The sequence below is a fragment of the Leuciscus leuciscus genome (genome assembly GCF_965113295.1).
Source record: "Leuciscus leuciscus genome assembly, chromosome: 20".
NCBI classification, from domain to species: domain Eukaryota; kingdom Metazoa; phylum Chordata; class Actinopteri; order Cypriniformes; family Leuciscidae; genus Leuciscus; species Leuciscus leuciscus.
Genome location: NC_138744.1, coordinates 6,372,759 through 6,393,154, shown reverse-complemented (window position 1 = coordinate 6,393,154; position 20,396 = coordinate 6,372,759). Strand labels below are relative to the sequence as shown.

The following is a 20,396-nucleotide window of genomic DNA, read 5'->3' as shown; positions in this document are numbered from 1 at the left end:
ATCACACACATGACCAGCGTCGCCCAATAGTAAGCCTACGTGGTGACGTACAACACAGATGCGCTGCGCTAAAACACTACGTGAAAAGACTCGAGGCCCAGAGAGAAGGAAATGAAAAGTGGAATAAAGTCGTTATTTTTGTTTTATTTTGCGCACAAAAAGTATTCTCGTCGCTTTATAAACTTAAGATTGAGCCACTGTAGTCACTTGGACTATATTAACGATGTCTTTAATACATTTTCTGGGCCAGCAAGTTATAATGTCTATAGAAGCCTATGGAGGAGTGAGCCAGCTCTCAGATTTAATCAAAAATATCTTAATTTGTGTTCCGAAGATGAACGAAGGTCTTACGCGGTTGGAACAACATGAGGGTGAGTAATTACTGACAGAATTTTCATTTTTGGGTGAACTAACCCTTTAACCCATGTAGTTACCTAGTACACATACTGTAAAATAAAGTGCAACCAAATAATTAATCAGATTTTTGAAACAAGGTGGTGTTTAGCCACACAAAACTCACCGCCAGGTTGTTGCTAAGCAGTTTCTAAAGCTTACTGGGTTTTTTTCGGCACGTTGCTAGTATGTGGTTACTAGGTGGTATTCTAGAACCTGCATATGGCTTGAGTTCTACAATGTAAATCTATGGGATTTTTTTTATTATTGTAAATCTGATCGAAAAGTAAAAGCACACCTTATTTCAACAAATATTGACACTCAAAATTGTGTCAGAGTGAGCCAGATAGGACAGGATATCACTTAAAATGTGCAATTTACAATAACAACGAGGAACAATACATTTCAAGGTTGCTGGCTGGCACAGTGTTTGATAGTGTGTCTTCTGTCAAATAACTTTCCAACTGAGCTGTCAACAGACACAGAGGTGGAAACAACAGAAGCATGTCATTGTGAACAATAACATTTCAAAGTGAAATTACCATTTGTCAGATAAGGGTTTCAGGGGGTGGGCTTGTGTAATTTGCACATTAAATATTTAATTTTGCCTCTGTGTTTTATTAATGTAAACTCCTGTTAAGCTGCAGGCTTCTTCGCTTTAAACTGTTCTGGCACCGTTCACTGTCTGCTCATTAATGGATAGAAGTTAATAAACAGTTTAACCACATTACACGCAACAAACCAAACACATCTCCTTTATTTATCATAATCAAGATAATAGCATAAAATACATGATCATTTATTGAGAGGTTGTCATAATAAATTAGAGGTTTTTCATGGAATTATTATTGTTACATTCTGCAGAATTCATTGACATACTTTTTAGTCACATTCACTGTAAAGTTAAACACCTAAGGCTGAAAACGACACAATCAGTCTCCATTGCATATGGATCCATAATGTGTCTCACAAGTACTGCATGAAAAAGGTTCACCTGTGCATTTCTCTGATAAAACATTATTGCAGATTGAAGATAAATGCTTTGCAAAGCATGTGTGTGTGAAACAAATGGTTCTCAAGCACCCATTAAAGTCTGCTTCTCTGAGTAATAGTAAACTTTGATCTTTTTGAAAAGTAAACTTTGAAAGTCAGTGATAATGCAGATGGTCACAGCCATTTCCAATCTGCTACTTGGCTCAAATGTAAAATAGAAGTTGTAAATTTGCCATTGAAGCCACTTCGGTGTAATGGCATACATTTTCAGAGCAAAATGTCTTTAGTGCACCCTTATTTAATGGTACTTCATCTCAGCCTGTCCAATCATAATCTTTGAGACAAATGGAAGAAACCACACTATATATATATTGAACATTTGAGATCTCTGGCCATTTTTGATAGTGGCTGTGGTGACTTGAACGTAGGTCAACGTGATCTTTCCTAATGGGAAAGTTCTGAAACAGAAGTTCTGGGTGAGATACTAGTAGCAACTGACAATTTCTCAGCCCAAGATGTCAAAAACTGAAGAAACTGAATGATGAAAAGATATTATATATATATATATACACAAGTTTAATTTTCACCGCAGATGAACATCATGAAACAATCATTTGACTAATATTGCTGATAAAGTAAATTATTTTAATGGCTCATACACTGCATTCACTACATTTTAAATCTTTTTTTTATATATATATTTTTTTTAGAAAATATCTAAACTTAAATTGCATGAGAATAGAGGTTTATTCTTCCCATGCCAGCTGCTTTTTTATTTTATTTTTTGTTTTAAAGGGGTCCTATTATGCTTTTTCACTTTTTCAACTTTTTCAAGGTTTGTTTAATGTTGCTGTTTGAGCATAAAAAAATCTGCAAGGTTACAAAGCTCAAAGGGAGATATTTTATTTAACAGAATTCACTCTCTAAGAACTAAAACGAACAGCTCGCTTGGACTGGTTCACAGAGTTTTTTGGGGGGGCTTTGTGAAGTCATAATGTTACTCATTTAAATAATCCGCACCCACGCAGATAAGGAGACGAGCCCTGACTGAGCTGCGCTAGAGAAGAGTGTTGACGCTATGTCAAAGAGAGACTGTTTTTTCCACCCCGTTCCCAAAGCTCATTTGTTTGACCTTCCTAAGGCTGACGAACTTAGAGTAGACCTGAACATTATAACTTAAACGTTATCAGTGTGCTGCACATTATACGGAGAACAGCTTCCAGGACCTAAGAGAAAACAATGCACAAAAGCTTCTCCTGAAATGGAGCAGTTCCCACTTTGTCGGGACAATCTGTTGTTTGTGGATCACAACTTGTAAGCATGTCTTATTATTTGTAGTTGCGTTTTCTATTAACAGTTCCGATTATAAGTGTTATGTTGTTGCTACGATGTAAACAAAGGGCAAAGCTGTTTGGCTCCACTTGCCTGCTAGCCAACATTAGTGTTGATAATGTTTTAGCTTTTGTAATCTCTTGCTTTTGTAAGGCTGTGCACCGCCCCTTAGGAAAATGAACCATGGTTTTGTGATCAGTTACTGTGTGTATTGCCATAGTTTTACGACAAATATCACGATTAAATGGTGTATAACATCGTATCTTAAATGTATAAGAAAATCCCTCCCAAAAAAAACATACCACTCTAAAACATCCTGTGAAATCCATGCTTACAAAGCCTTAACATTCTCAAGTCTGATTCAGGCCTGAATTGGTTTGAAATTGATGGCATCCTTCATTGATCAGATGAAACTCACGGTTATGGTAAGGGGAGGGGCATTTCCTAAACACACGGTGCCAATCACAACACACTGGGCCAGCTAACCAATCACAGCACATTTCATATTTCAGAAGGAGGGGCTTCATTGAAACAAAAACTGTTTTCAGAGGAAATATCTTGAGTTGAGTATTCATCAATGTATCTCTTTTAATGACATTTAAATATTTCTATATTACTGGAAACAAGATAAACAGAATTAATATCAAATTATATAAATAATGATTTTTCAAACAATTGGATGTACATTTTCCATCCTGGGTTCAAGTAAAGCAAGATCCTTCCCAGGAATCACCAAAATGCCAATCAAAACATAAAATCTTCAATAAAAGCATCTCAACTCTGTCAAAATGAAGTTAGAGTAAGTCATACTTTTCCCACGAGACCCTGAGCAGCAGTCCGCCCACTAAATATAACATCATTGACAGAGACACCATCGTAGGAAGCTCCCGTCAGTGTAAGGGGCAGATTGTGGTTGCTGATGTATTGCCTCATCTTTTCTGAAAATAAGAAATGGGCACAAACAACCCTCATTTACATGACTCGGGGGAACAGATAGTGGAATGAGTTTGGGGGATTGATAAACTTACCAAGTCGTTTCCAGTGTCCTAAATGATACTGCGGAATGCAGTCCTGAAAAAAGAATTACATTGATAAAATTATTTAATAACACGAATGACAGAGCAGAAGAAAAAAAAATACACAAAAGAAATGACATTCTTTCATCAAAAAGATGAATATCTTCTAGATATGATATTCCAGATAAAGTAGCAGTCTGAGTATCTCTAGTCTCTGTGAGAGTGTATAAGGGTAATTAAACTGTTCAAAAGACATCGAGACAATGTAGCATGAAAAAATGTGAGAGTGGGCGCAATAAGGTGGAAATTTTCTTCTTGCTCTATGACCATATAATTAGGAATAAGTCAGTCAGAAATGAAGCAGAGGAGCTAGTTGCTCCTCTCGCCCCCCAACGACAGTCTGTCATCTCCGGCCTGAAAACCAGTGACCCTCTCGGAGCCCTCCTGCCACAGCAGCGCTCGCTTCTGTTCTGCTCACTGAACTCCCTGAACCACACAGAGAGATGGAGGGCAGGAGTAATCTTTAAAGAAATGGACCATCTGCCTTGATTTATGTCAGAACTGAACCCCGAGAGACGACTGAGGGCATCTGGTGGCTGTGAACTCCATAAAGCTATTGCTATGCATGGCTGACACAAAGGAGAGCTAGGATAGTAAAAAATCTTTTGGCCTTTCTTCAAATGAATGTGAATCAATGGGGTCATATTCTACACTTTTGTAGCAATTACATTTTTCTTACAAGATGCCTTCCAAAAACTGAACTAAATTAGTTTTCCATGAGCATTTTATACCCTTTCTCTGACCCAGAGAAGTGCACTAGCCATTTTTGTATTCAAGCGAGAAAAGTTTTGTTTTCCATGCTGTGTTCCTTAAGCAAAAGTTTTTATATAAATATATTAAAACAAAATTATTAGTACGATTGTTATTATTATTAATATTTATTGAAAATTGATTTATTGAAAATTTGTCACCATTTCATAATAGCAATGACCAACTCAATGATATGTTTACAGATTTATTCACATATACACAGGAAATTTTTTGTTTTCACACAGAAAATGCTACATTTTGTTATTAAAAAGAAATGGTAAGTTTCACTGTGAAATTTTGAACCAGAAAGACTGAAATAGTATTTTCAAGTGAAAAAAAAAAAAGGAAAAAATGCTTAAGAATCTATGATTGGATAAATATTGCAGTGATTATTATTTTTCTAACATGTTATATATTTGTGAACAGTTCTTTTGACCCGAATTGATGGAGTGTGTAGCTTTTCATTTCTCAAACAACCATGTAGGAACAAGACACATCATTTGCATATTCCAGGATGACAATGTCAAGATTCATCATGGTTGGGAGGAAGCATAAAGAATAATTTTCACACATGAATTGGCACCTCTGAGTCCAGATATAGATTATATATACACTCACCTAAAGGATTATTAGGAACACCATACTAATACTGTGTTTGACCCCCTTTTGCCTTCAGAACTGCCTTAATTCTACGTGGCATTGATTCAACAAGGTACTGAAAGCATTCTTTAGAAATGTTGGCCCATATTGATAGGATAGCATCTTGCAGTTGATGGAGATTTGTGGGATGCACATCCAGGGCACGAAGCTCCCGTTCCACCACATCCCAAAGATGCTCTATTGGGTTGAGATCTGGTGACTGTGGGGGCCATTTTAGTACAGTGAACTCATTGTCATGTTCAAGAAACCAATTTGAAATGATTCAAGCTTTGTGACATGGTGCATTATCCTGCTGGAAGTAGCCATCAGAGGATGGGTACATGGTGGTCATAAAGGGATGGACATGGTCAGAAACAATGCTCAGGTAGGCCGTGGCATTTAAACGATGCCCAATTGGCACTAAGGGGCCTAAAGTGTGCCAAGAAAACATCCCCCACACCATTACACCACCACCACCAGCCTGCAAAGTGGTAACAAGGCATGATGGATCCATGTTCTCATTCTGTTTACGCCAAATTCTGACTCTACCATCTGAATGTCTCAACAGAAATCGAGACTCATCAGACCAGGCAACATTTTTCCAGTCTTCAACTGTCCAATTTTGGTGAGCTTGTGCAAATTGTAGCCTCTTTTTCCTATTTGTAGTGGAGATGAGTGGTACCCGGTGGGGTCTTCTGCTGTTGTAGCCCATCCGCCTCAAGGTTGTGCGTGTTGTGGCTTCACAAATGCTTTGCTGCATACCTCGGTTGTAACGAGTGGTTATTTCAGTCAAAGTTGCTCTTCTATCAGCTTGAATCAGTTGGGCCATTCTCCTCTGACCTCTAGCATCAACAAGGCATTTTCGCCGACAGGACTGCCGCATACTGGATATTTTTCTCTTTTCACACCATTCTTTGTAAACCCTAGAAATGGTTGTGTGTGAAAATCCCAGTAACTGAGCAGATTGTGAAATACTCAGACCGGCCCGTCTGGCACCAACAACCATGCCACGCTCAAAATTGCTTAAATCACCTTTCTTTCCCATTCTGACATTTAGTTTGGAGTTCAGGAGATTGTCTTGACCAGGACCACACCCCTAAATGCATTGAAGCAACTGCCATGTGATTGGTTGATTAGATAATTGCATTAATGAGAAATTGAACAGGTGTTCCTAATAATCCTTTAGGTGAGTGTATAAATGCATGTATGCATGTACGTACGTATGTATGTATATAGTGAAAATGATTCTTCATGCTTCCTCCCAACCATGATGAATCTTGACATTGTCATCCTGGAATATGCAAATGATTTGTCTTGTTCCTACATGGTTGTTTGAGAAATGAAAAGCTACACACTCCATCAATTAGGGTTAGAGAAACTGTATATATATATATATATATATATATATATATATATATATATATATATATATATATAGATTCACGCTCTTGATTCATTTATAAATCAGGGAACTACACAGCGACCAAAATGGTCGCATATGCAACCTTTTGAAATGCCATTGCGACCTTAATTTTTAATGGGTCGCAAATGTATCACTGATTATTTTTGTACCTACCTTATGTTTTAGGCAATATGCTATGATTTACTATGACCATTTATTAAAACAGAAATGTGTATTTTAAGAATACGTTTTATAACGTGCTCTGAGCATTCAACACATCAAGTTGGCTTCAAAAATCTTTTTCATTTGTGCGACCAAATCATGTTTTGCGCCAGTAACTGAAAAAGTTAGTAGCACAAGTGCCACCAGTGGAAAAGGTTAGTGTAGTTCCCTGTAAATATTTACATTTATATGTTGTTGTTTTTTTACATATTTCATATTTGCCTCTACTTTATAATAGCTATAAGCTACTCATATAGCTTTGACCAAGGCAAATGGGGCTTTATGCACTTTGCATAGAAGACCCGTTACCAGTGGTAAAATCACTGTAATGCACAGCTTCAATGGCTTATTGCATTTCTTTCAACATACAGTCTCACCTTGAGTAAAGCAACAAAGCTCCATACAGGTTGTGAGGTTACGCCCAGGTGAGAGGTCACGGCCTGGGTGGCTCGATCCAACAGCTTCTGCTCCGTCACTGAATCAGAACTACCAAACGTCTGCTCGAACCACGCTCCCCCCATCATCACCTTCAAGCAAACACACACAAACAGCTAGAGCACTGAGCTGCAGTAATTACAACAGAAAAGAACATCATTCACAGAAATGGCTTCTGTGATGATAACAGCTGGAATCGTCCACATAACATCAACTCACGGGACTGATTTCGCAGCCGGAGGGAGTTACAGTATGTTATTCAGGATGCTAACATTGCTCAAAGCATATTTCAGCTCCTCTAATGGCACTCAGTTCCTGTACGTTTATGACCTCTCGACTATACAGATGTTTTCAAGCACAGGAAAAACAACATGTCCTAAGCAAAGGACATCTAACTTTTAAATGAATAATGATTTAAGTGGGGGAGACATGAATAATGCAATAGCATTTTTTGTTGTGAGTACCACAGAGCACCGAAGGCTATTTTTATTACCGCATGTAAAATGTTCCTGATAGGGGACGGGAGAAGAATTCCTGACAGAGACTCAGGCCCTGTTTACACCTGGTATTAAGATGCGTTTTGGTCAATCAGATCACAAGTAGATGAGGGGGACACATTCCCGTTTACACCTGGAGTTTAATCCGTCTATTTTGTCCACTTTCAACCACTTCTGTCCTGATGTCTTCGAGGGGAGGGTCTATAGGCAAATATTAATGTAAGGGCTTTTTCAGATCTTTCGACCTAATGGATGAAATAAGCTCACGAAAAAGTGGTTAAATTGAACAAGATCAAAGCGTTTTAGACACCGTTTACACCTGTATTTAGTGTCGTCTGATCGACCAAAACACATCTTAATACCAGGTGTAAACAGGGCCTCACAAATCTCTGTCCGGGGTATCGGTTTATAGACGCATCTCTCCAGAGCCGATCAGACCTTCAGGCTATCATGTTCATTTCCTATACTGTTAAATATTCACCAATATGTCTTTAAAGTTTCTTTATTTAATTTATCTTCATTTTCAATAGTGTTATTTTCATTTTGCCAGATTTCTATTTTCTAGCCTTGTCCCCACTTAAATGTATAACTTCAATTTTATAATAAAATGTAATAAAATATATATTTATTTTTTATTTATTTTTTTCAAAAAGTAATAATCAAAGCTAAAGATAAAAAAAAATCATATTCTCAATTCATGTGATATTTATGTGTATAATGTGCAATATACACAACCATTCAAAGTTTGGGGTGGGTAAGTTTTTTTTTTATGTTTTTGAAAGAAGCCTTTTATGCTCACCAGGCTACATTTAATTGATCAAAAATACAAAGAAAAATATGATTACAATCATTCTAATATGCTTCTTTCATGAACAATAAGTACCAAAGAACAGCATATACTTGAAATAGAAATCATTACATTTTGTAACAATGTAAAAGTCTTTACTGAATAAAATTCATTTTTTGAATTTTGCTGAATTTGTTTATTTTATTCAAAAAAACTAAAAAACCTTACTGACCCCAAACCTTTGAGGGTTAATATTTATGAGTGGTCAGTCTCACCGTCAGCCTAGTGGTCGGTTTTCCACTCTGATTGTGTTGTGGAAAGGGAACAGAGTCGTACACCACCCCTAACAGACCTGGATCTTCTGAGGAAGGCACCAAATGTCCAAAGCCCTGAAATATTCAGAGCATGTGCACATTTACATACACACTCATTATTAATAATGCCCACACATACATAAAGTGCTTTGATATTTGTACAGTGCAGTTAGGAAAGATCTTCCAGGCAATGAGAAAATGAACTGAACAAAACAAGCAGACTTGAGCATAGAGTCCTGCACGGGTTCGGGTACCCGCGGGTACCCGACGGGTGACCCGCAAATTTTGCTCAAACGGGTGAAAAATATCCAACTGTGTCGGATACGGGTGCGGGTCGGGTCGGACACGGGGGAAACACGGGTCTAAACACGGGTTCAAAACAATCACATGCAAACGTAAAAATATATGCATATTTTTAGGAACACATCTACAAAAATATTCCTGTATTTCAAGATGATAAAATTATTTAAAATCCACATCATTTTATTTGTGCCCACAGCGCCACGCCCTCCCAGGATCTAACGTTACCTAGGCTACTTTCACTTTTAAAAATTCATCATAACCGCGCGCGCGATCTGCTTGCAGTCGTCGAGATGGATGCTGAGGAGTTGAAGAAAAGAATAGCTAGTGGAGATTGTAAAGTTGTCGACAATACGTCATCAAAAGTCAAGTCCAGTGTGTGGGAGAAATTTGGAGTTATCTGAAGAAAATATTGTGAAAGGCTTTGCTGCATGCATTTTCGTGTTGGATAGCCGCACATGTGGAATGTAACACTGTATGTGTGGTGTGCAGGGCGTGTTTGAACCCAGAATTGTCAGGCTAGACGAAATTGCGTGGCAGATATAGTGTTGTAGCCGCGACTGTTAGGCTACTCAGTTTTGTGGTAACGTTAGCCATCATGTACCGGCCTTTTGACAGCTTCGGCTGAAGTTGTCCTTGTGTTAATTGTCGTTATAACTTCTGTATGAACTGGCAATAAACATTTTTGTAATTGTGTCTATAATGTGATTGGCTAAACTGATTTTATTTCGGGTGCGGGTCGGGTGTCGGTTCTATTTTAAGCGGGTCGGGTCGGGTGCGGATTTTAATTGGTGCTGTTGACGGATAACGGGTCGGATGCGGTTTGAAGCACTGCGGGTACGGGCGGGTGCGGGTTTACAAAATCGGACCCGTGCAGGACTCTGCTTGAGCATTTAATGGTCTAGTGCAGTGGTTACCGAACTGGGGTACACGAGGTGACAGGGGGGTAAGCGAACAAATTTGATTTGCCATTTGTTTAATTCTGCCCCACCTTAAAATAACAAAACCGAGCATGCATTTCTAACAGGCAAAACGCTACTTCTAATGTAAAAACAGGAAAATGGTAGTGCTGTAAAAGGTCAAATTCATGACATCCAATCAAATTACCTCATCTTTTGCGGTCAAACCTGACTGCATCCACACAAGCAGCGTGTATATGATAGGCTGCCTTTGCAAATTGCTCTACTTTACTGCCGTTCTCAACAATGTATCTCTGTAAAAGTGGGGATTTAGCACTTACTAGCATAACGAACAAATATAGACACAGACTGTGCAGTGCATAGAGAGACCGATTTAAGACTCAAACTCTCTTCCATACAAAAACATACCATGTGTGAGTTCTTGTTTTTAAAGTTGATAATATATTATAGTAGCAAGAATATAAAAAATGTAATTCTTGGGGAAAAATGCATTCTTACTCCTATTCATTCATACAACCTCTGAATGAATAACTGAATAGGAGCAAGAATGCAATTTTTCATATTTCTCTACATTGTAACTGAATTCATGCCACCTCTCAGCAGGAATAAACACACTGTTTATTCCTGCTCAGAGGTGGCATGGATTCAGTAAATCTATGAATACTGAATTACGTAGAATTACATAAATCTATGAATCTATGTAAATAGATGCAGCTTGTGTCACTGCAGTGCAATGATTGAAATTATTGATTTAGTTTAATTCAATGCTTTATTTATTATATTAATAATTCAATTAATGGAACAAAACATGACATACATTTAATAGGGTTAGAAAAACTTTGCTTTTTTAAAAGGTAAAAATGCACCTAAAAAATCAATTTAAGGGGGAAAATATTATCCCTTCATGGAAAAGGTGTGACGACAGCCTAAGTGAGGGAAGAGAGGGGGTATGCAACTGAAGGGTTGGGGTCAGAATCCCTTGTCTCTTCAATATATAAATATATATCCTTCTGAGTGCTTACATTATTCCTATAAAAATGTATAATCAAGTGTAAGCATTTTTACATAATTATTTCTATAGTCAATGAGTGATTCACATATACTTTTAACCACCTGTTGCTGTGAGTGTTTAACCAGCTTCTTTCTAGGTGCATTCTGATGTCTGTGACTAATCTTTGGGTTAGGGTTAGGGTTAGGGTTATAAAAACAGGCTCTTTGTAGTGGAAAACAGCTACCAGAAGAGGTCAGGTCCGAAGAAGACCCTCACCGTGTGTAGACTATATATCTGTTCTAGCTGACTAGTTAAGGTTCCAGGGGTCAAACTCTACGTGACTTACCTGGTTTGATTTACGGAATTGTACTACATGTATTTCTTTAATGAATAAAATAGGGTTAGGGTTAGGGTAACCCTAACCCTCTCCAACCTTGAAGATACTGTGATTCTCTAGTGCTTTGTGTGTGTGTTGGATTTTCTTGTATAGGAGTTATGGAACACTTCGGTATGTGACCACGGACCCAGAGACACCTTTCCCTGACCTCCGAGGTCATCACTACAGGACTAAATCTTGGAATCGGATGACAACTATCTTGACAAATGGCGATATGCCCTCATAGTTATCCATATGTGTAGATTTGTTTAGACATTATGTTCTCTTAGCCAATCAGAAGTAGCAATTATGTAATGCATGCCCTTGGAAATGGTGTAATTGGTGTAAGATTTTGTGTAAGGTAGAGCTGGCTTGCGACCTCCTCGTGAGACTTTGATGCTGGCTCTGCCGATGAAACTGCAAACTATTCTTCAGTAAATATGTATCTATTTGATTGAACCTCACGACTCCTGGTCTTCTTTCATCATATCTGGTTCTGGCTGTTAAAAAAAGCTGTTACCCCCCCTAACACAACTATAAAAAGTTTGTGAACCACTGGCCTAGGGGTCTACACTCTAGCAACTTTTCAACCGTCGGGCCGAACAGTTCCAGTTATATTTCCACTTGAGCTTGGTTCAGCACACAACGATTACAAACCATTGTCGGCTCGTAATTCTCAGCACGGTTGTAGAGTTTACAGCTGTAAACTCTTGCGTTACATTCCAAAGAGCTCTGTTATCAGCCCCGCAGAGGAAAATAATACCATATCCGCACCAGCTGGGCTGGATTGGCACGGAAAGGAACGGTGTGGCCTGACAGTGGAAAAGCAGCTTCTGTTACTCTGTTCTCTCTTTTTGTCCCCATTTAAAATCACTGAGTGAAGACTTACAGTAACAGGAAGGATGAAGCCTTCATACTCCAAATTCACCACGGCAACAGTAACTGAAGCGATGGATCGCAGCTGTTCCGACAGGGGATGAGAAGCAGGGGGCAATACAGAAGCCAAAGCTGGTGAACATATAGACATTGCTTTAAATAAATACTTTCAATAAACTGACTAAGTAGAGCACAGTGTGTGCATCTACAGCACCACACTGAAATAAATCACATTTTATATTGTTGTAAGATTGCAGTCAGAATTTAACGTGAGAAAATGCACAATAATGTCAACATTTCTGTTCAACTTTTTAGTTTGAGTCAATCTAAGGATCCGAATCATGCACTAAATAAACTGACTAAATTAGACTTAAAATGAAGAACAACTTGTCGTGTACCAGAATAGGAAACATTGGAGTTCAACACTGTAAAATTAGTGCATTTACCTGATGCAGGCAGGGCAGAAATAACATGATCAGCTTTCAAAGAAGTCCCATCATCTAGTTTAATCTAAAAAAAAAAAATGTTTGAAAAATAAGAACACACTCACTAATAATGATGGACTACAAGACAGAGTCAGACCATCTTAGCTGAATGTCAAAATATGTTACGTAGTGAATAAGACGCTTCATGTTGGGCCATCATCTCACCTCCCAGCCTCCCCCGTCCATGTTCAGACTCTTCACTTTGGCATGATGATGAATCTCCACTCGCTCTTGCATCCTCAGCTTGTCCACCAGGGCTTCTGGGAGTGTCTGCATGCCCCTCTTTAGAGACCACTGAGTCCAGGACTCTTTAGACGCTCTGTTTGCCAAGTCTGAAGGGACTACTTCAGGACCACCTCCTTACATAACATGAATTAAACAAACATTATTCGGTAACCCCTTCTATGAAATTTGTACATATTAAGCATTATAAAAGGTTTTTGAATGCCTTTATAATTAACATTATCCTCTACAGTAAAAGACCTGGGTGTTATACTCGATTGCAACCTGTCTTTTGAAAATCATATTTCATATGTTACAAAAACAGCATTTTTCCACCTTAGAAACATTGCTAAGCTACGTAATATGCTATCAGTTTCTGATGCAGAAAAGTTAGTTCATGCATTCATGACCTCGAGACTGGATTACTGTAATGCTTTATTAGCTGGTTGTCCTGCATCCTCAATAAACAAGCTACAGTTAGTCCAAAATGCCGCCGCTAGAGTTCTTACTAGATCAAGAAAATATGATCATATAACACCGATTTTATCATCACTGCATTGGTTACCTATAAAGTTCCGTATTAATTATAAGGTATTGCTACTGACTTATAAAGCCCTAAACGGCTTAGCTCCAGTCTATTTAACGGATCTTTTATCACCCTATAATCCATCGCGCTCTTTAAAGGAGAAGTTCACTTTTGAAAAAACTTTTGCTGATAATTTACTCACCCCCATGTCATCCAAGATGTCCATGTCTTTCTTTCTTCAGTCGAAAAGAAATTAAGGTTTTTGATGAAAACATTCCAGGATTTTTCCACATATTATGGATTCCATTGGGACCCAAACGGTTCAAGGTCCAAATGACAGTTTCATTGCCGCTTCAAAGGGCTTTAAACGATACCAGACGATGAATAAGGGTCTTATCTAGCGAAACGATCGGTCATTTCAAAAATAAAATAAAAAGTTGACGTTTTATAAGCACAAATGTTCGCCTTGCTCTGTTCTGTGATGCGCGTTCGTGACGTCACGTAATACGCAATTACGTTGAAAAGGTCAAGTTTGATGTGTTTACAAATGTGCGGAAGGAGGACCATATAAACATTTTCAAATGTATTTGTGTCAGTTTATCGTTTAAAATGCCCATTTCGTGTGCGCATCCTGAGTGTTTTAATATTAAAAAGCCAAAAAGAACATTTTCTTCAATTTTTCAAGCGTGACCTTTTCAACGTAATTGCGTATTACGTGACGTCACGAACGCGCATCACAGAACAGAGCAAGCCGAACATTTGTGCTTATAAAACGTCAACTTTTTATTTTATTTTTGAAATGACCGATCGTTTCGCTAGATAAGACCCTTATTCATCGTCTGGTATCGTTTAAAGCCCTTTGAAGCGGCAATGAAACTGTCATTTGGACCTTGAACCGTTTGGGTCCCAATGGAATCCATAATATGTGAAAAAATCCTGGAATGTTTTCATCAAAAACCTTAATTTCTTTTCGACTGAAGAAAGAAAGACATGGACATCTTGGATGACATGGGGGTGAGTAAATTATCAGCAAAAGTTTTTTTAAAAGTGAACTTCTCCTTTAAGATCACTAAATTCAAGGCTTTTGGTCATACCTAGGATATCCAGAACCACCAAAGGAGGGAGAGCATTCTCACATTTGGCTCCAAAACTCTGGAATAGTCTTCCTGATACTGTTCGTTGCTCAGACTCGCTCTCCCAGTTTAAAACTAGATTAAAGTCGCATCTCTTCAGCCAGGCATTCATATAATCCTACAGTTCAAACTACAATCCGGCCTCTAGCTCATAAATGCCAGAGGAGAACTGGCCCCCGACTGAGCCTGGGTTCTCCCAAGGTTTTTTTTCTCCATTAGGTCACCTGATGGAGTTTTAGGACACCATTAGGTCACTTGATGAAGTTTTTCGGTTCCTTGCCACTGTTGCCTTTGGCTTGCTCAGTTGGGGATATTTTGGGGATATTTAATTTAATTTTATCAATCAATAAATTCCTCTTGAAACAAACTTTGTTGTATTATTTTAATTTAATACTGTGAAGCTGCTTTGATACAATCTGTATTGTGAAAAGCGCTATAACAAAAAAAAAAAAAAAAAAAAAAAAAACCATCAAAATCCATTAAATATAACATTTCATGCATTTTATATATAGCTGTATATATAATATATATATATATATATATATATATATATATATATATATATATATATATATATATATAAATTATCAATTATATAAATAATAGTGTTGTCAAAAGTACTGACTTGGTACCGAAGTCGGTACTTTTGACAACACTATAATATATATGATCAATAGTATATATATATCTTTTGATCAAAGAAATTGAGCCCGGTTTGCACAAAAACATTAAGCAGCACAACTGTTTATGCATTGCATGATGGCATTATGAAAAGAAAGAAAAAATGCATAAAAGGTCAACACTAGGTCTACACCTAAAGCGCTCACCTGAACCCATCAGCATGCCGAGCACGATTGAGCCCCGAGACTGCTCTGCTTTATAAAGAGGTGGAAAACAGGACCGTACACTCAACTTTCTGCAGTCTCCAGCAAAAACTCCTCTACACAGGCTGTCTATGGCTATATCTGCCATCTGCGTAGAGAGAGAGAGACAATCAGGTGGGTTAAATTGGTTTCAGATTCTCTCCTGTCGCGACACCTTTGAGACTGATTTGCCGTGGCAGTGAAGCATGCTGTACAGCACAAGGATGAGATGGATCGTTTAACAGGTCATTCTGCCTCTACGCTTGTTCTCACCTCAGAACCCAGTCGTCTGGACACAAACGCATGCACGGATTCGTCCTCCTCTTTCCCTTTACTGATCAGGATCTCCTTCAGAACGCTCTGAATTATGGGAAGAGAGAAAGGAGGGATGGTGCGGAAAACCCCACTAGAGGAAAGGAGAACAAGATGAGAAATATTTATGACTTTAAATGGGTAACTGTACGCACGGTGGACTTTTCTCTCACCCAAGTCCTGATGGCATCTTGTGCAACTGTCCCTTCACATACAAGAAGCGGTTCTTAGACGCCACATGATCCTTCGTAATTGGCAGGATTTCAGACTCGAGACCCAGCTCAGAGACCTGCACAAGAAAACATTAACTAGAACAGTGTTCATCCTCCATTAATATGAGCATTCATCCGTAGCGCCCTGCAGAAAGGTATATTGTAAATACTACATTTCATTGGCTGTTACTTAGATTTAACAGCCTTTTCGGTCTCCCGGAATGCAATTTGCACATTTTCTCAAACTACTTCAAGTAAATCAGAAAAGATGATGCATATGCAAGAAAATTCAAATAATATTAGGAATAAACGGAGATAGAATGGTCTTATAGCAAAGGTATAGCCTTATGTGACAGTAAAGACATTTATAATGTTTCAAAAGATTATTATTTCAAATAAATGCTGTTCTTTTGAACTTTCTATTCATAAAAGTTTCACAGTTTCCACAATTGAGCAGCACAACTGTTTACAATATTGATAATAATAAGAAATGTCTCTTTCAGAAAATCAGCATATTAGAATTTCTGAAGGATCATGAGACAGTGAAGACTGGAGTAATGATGCTGGAAATTCATCTTTGACATCACATGAGTAAATTACACTTTATAATATATTAAATTGTAATAATATTTCACTATATTTTTTATTTTTGCTGTACTTTTGATCAAATAAATACAGCCTTCTTTGCATTACACATCTGCTCTAGCTAGTTTACTTCTCTTGTTTACAATTAAATCTTGGCATTATGTACTTCAAATATTGTTGGCTTTAATAACAAATTGATGTTCTTCATGTGTACAGTAATTCACTTAAGAACTGGATTATTATCGTTAACTAAAGCGAAAAATATTTAAAACATTTCTGTTAATTGAAATGCAGCTGAAATAAAATAAAATATAAATATTCATAAATATAAATATTGAGTCAAAATATGAATTAAACTATAAAAAAAAAACTAAAATAACACTGTATCTGCAATGTAAATGTATGGTGGCCCTCTTGTGGCCATGCAAAGGAACAACAATAACAATGGCCAAGACCAACATTATGTCAAAATAATAAGTAAATGACTCAATACGTAATTCTGACTCAATTCTTGCATGAAGCTGATTCAAAATTAATGCACAGTTTTATTTAGCAAAATCATACGATATTATTATTATTATAATAAATAAATGTAACTGCTGAACATTGGTCTTTTATAATATTGCTGTTGCCTCCCCATTTTAAAAGCAATAAGCCATGAGAGGTTGTGAGTAACAGTAATTTTTACGTACAACACAATAATTGGTTTTACATACCAATTATAATATCGGAGATTAAATGCATGTGATCATGTGAATTGCAATTCTTAAATACGAAATTAAATGACTATGTAAATGTGTGTATACTTTCACATAGCTTTACATAGATTTTTCCATGTACAAAAGTTCACATATGCATACCATATTCAAAGTGTTCTGGCCGACAGCCCCTGCAGGTCGCACCCCTCGAGGTCCATGCTCGAACACCGCCCCGTCATCCCTCCGTAAGGAGCTCAACCAACCCCCACATCTCCCAGATTCCTCCAGCAGCACCATCTACAACACAGTGGTTACATGTGTGCTGAACTTCATGTTGAATGTACCAATGAAAGCAGATCTATTGAATCAAATCATCACATTAAAAGCAGCTTTAGCAGCAATGACCGTCAATGCTTCATCAAGAATCACAAGTGGTCTCGGTCCTCAGGCTTACCAGGGTTGTGGATGTGGAAACATTTTCAAATGAAGAGCATGTTTTGCCTGTGAACTTCTACCCTACCGTTCAAATGTTTGGGGTCAGTGAGATTTCTTTTATCTTTCAAAGAAATTAATATGTTTATTCAGCAAGTATGCAATGATTTAATTAAAAGTGACAGTAAAGGAATTTCTAATTTTACAAAAGATTTCCGTTTAAAATAAATGCTGTTCTTTTGAACTTTTTATTAATCAAGGAATTTAAAAAAAAAAGAATCCGTTTATACAAAAACTCTTTTCAACATTGATAATAATAAATGTTGCTTGATCATATTAGAATGATTTCTTAAGGATCATGTGACACTAAAGCCTGGAGTAATGATGCTGAGGATTCAGCTTTGCCACCACAGGAATAAATTACATTTTAAAATGTATTACAATAGAACAAAGTTATTTCACATTTTAACAATATTTCACTATATATATATTTTATTCACAATATATGTTTTTTTCCGCCTTTCTGAACACAAGAGACTCCTTTCAAAAACATAAAAAAAAAAAAAAATGCTTTTGAACAGTCGTGCAAATGTAGATTGGCTAAAGATTTTAAGCATATTATTCACGGATACTGTACCTTGGAGACATTAGGACTCTTGCTCAGATGATGACAGGCCGACAGACCCCCAATCCCCCCACCAAGCACTGCTACAACCTTCTGCATTCAGCTCCAAACACTCCCACACCTGCAACAAGACAAACCAATGACAATACATCAACATTTATATCAGCAAGTCCATGAGTAAATAATACAGAAGAGGGTAACACTTTATTTTACAGTGTCCTTGTTACATGTAGGCTACTTACCATAGTAATAACAGTAAATTATGCATAATTACATGCAACTAACTAACTAACTAACTAACTAACTAACTAACTAACTAACTAACCCTCAACCAAATCCTAATCCTACCCTAACCCGATAGTAAGTAGCTACATGTTGTTATAGCCTACTTAAACATGCAACCTGTCCTTTCATAATTCGAGAATAAACAAAACACACACATTTAGGCACATTCTGCCATTTGGTTATATTGGACATTGAATGCATCTCTGACAGTTGAAAGATTAAGAGGGTACACTGCCATGAGTCGAGGTCTGATGGGAGTAACAGGGTGGCGGCCCCTGATAAGGTCATTTATCATATTCAAACAAAAGAGGGCAGAAAATGTGTTCTTCAATACAAACTGGCCGATATCTGTTCAACTGGTCAGAGTTGAACTCAATCCATATATAAATATATAGAGCGAGTCATATAACAGTTGTAAAACAGATATACGGCAAAACATCATGCAAATAATCCTTGTAGTTATTTAGAAGAAAGCGACATATTAAAAATAAAAGTCAATGTCAGAAAGTCAGACTTTCTAACATGCTTTAACGTTACTTGCCTTTGCTGACATAACATTTGCTGTGAAAAAATGTGTAGCCTAAACGTTTGCCTAAAACTCAGAATGAATGCTAAATTAAACGCAAGTTTTATTCATAAAAAATTGGGAAAAAACACTTCTTACCTGCAATTATGTAATTTTGAAAGCTCGGCTTCTGCTTTTACATAGTGACTCAAGGGTCTAAAGTAGGAATGAAGCGTCAAGCCAGCGGCAACAGTGATGGACAAAGAATAAGTGTTTCAAACTAAAAGCCCCATCCGGTTTCCGCACTTCCTGTATACTCGAGCGTGTAATGGAATAACCACTAGATGACAAAAGAGACCACGGCATTTTCTTTGGATAGTAATTGTTTCAAGTTCAGATGACTGCCACAGATGTGTAACATATTTGTTACGTTTAAACCCAAAGAGCTATATGTTTAGGTATATATTATATAGGCAATTGGTATATAAACCATGCATGATCTCTTTTGTCATCTAATATAGCCTATGGAATAAGAAAGAATATGGATGGATGGATTACAACAATGACAATTGTTATGATAATATGTATTATTTATTTTTTAATTTTTTAATTTTAGGGAGAAAAGGTCACAAGGCATGTTAGTCTTTTAGAAATTTGGCAAATATATTTTGACCTTGTTCATGTGCAATATGCATCATGGTGGACTGTGGATGATTATCACCTTGATGGTGCGGTCAAATACCTTATTTCTTAACACTTTAATAATTAAATGGTCAATAGTTATATTGTGGAAAATATCAGTGTTTTCTGTGATATATAAAAAAAATAACAAAAAAATTAAAATGTGTGAGAACCAAAACTCTGACACTGAGTGTATTAGGTTTCACTAGCAGGTCATTGTGTCTTTGTGTCACAGAGAAGCTAATGGACCGTGCTAATTTAATCCCATGTGACACAAAAGGTGCCCTGAAGCTCCCTGCAGTTCAAGAGACGGCCCTGTTGCTTTCGGTATTTCAGAGGCCGCTTTGACCACACGTCGTTGTTCACACTCGGTTCTGTAAGAACTTCACTGACTATGTTACCAAAACCACATCAGTTCAGCCTAAACGGAGATCAGGTTCGGTAGATTGATTATGTCTTGAAAGCATGCCGAAAGGGGCTTGGTAAATGAAGTCCTCATGCAGTGGACCTGCTTTGAGTTTTAATTATA

General features: G+C 37.4%; 1 protein-coding gene across 2 annotated transcripts; it reads right to left on the bottom strand.

The window, feature by feature from the left end:
• Positions 1-1,132: 1,132 nt before the first annotated feature.
• Positions 1,133-19,445, bottom strand: ppox (protoporphyrinogen oxidase). Of its 2 annotated transcripts, XR_014200515.1 has the most exons (14): positions 19,346-19,445; positions 18,409-18,517; positions 17,502-17,636; positions 16,018-16,133; positions 15,806-15,938; positions 15,497-15,641; positions 12,954-13,147; positions 12,750-12,813; positions 12,317-12,435; positions 8,802-8,915; positions 7,185-7,334; positions 3,747-3,789; positions 2,110-3,656; positions 1,133-2,068 (listed from the first exon to the last, which is right to left on the bottom strand). XR_014200515.1 is itself a non-coding variant. In XM_082148908.1 (13 exons), exons 2-13 carry the CDS (start codon positions 18,493-18,495, stop codon positions 3,523-3,525), a joined length of 1,434 nt encoding a protein of 477 aa, XP_082005034.1. In that variant the 5' UTR covers positions 18,496-18,517; positions 19,346-19,445; the 3' UTR covers positions 1,133-3,522. The 2 variants fall into 2 exon arrangements, 1 of the variants encoding a protein (XP_082005034.1); XM_082148908.1 differs by having other exon boundaries at positions 1,133-3,656.
• Between the last annotated feature and the right edge of the window lie 951 nt (positions 19,446-20,396).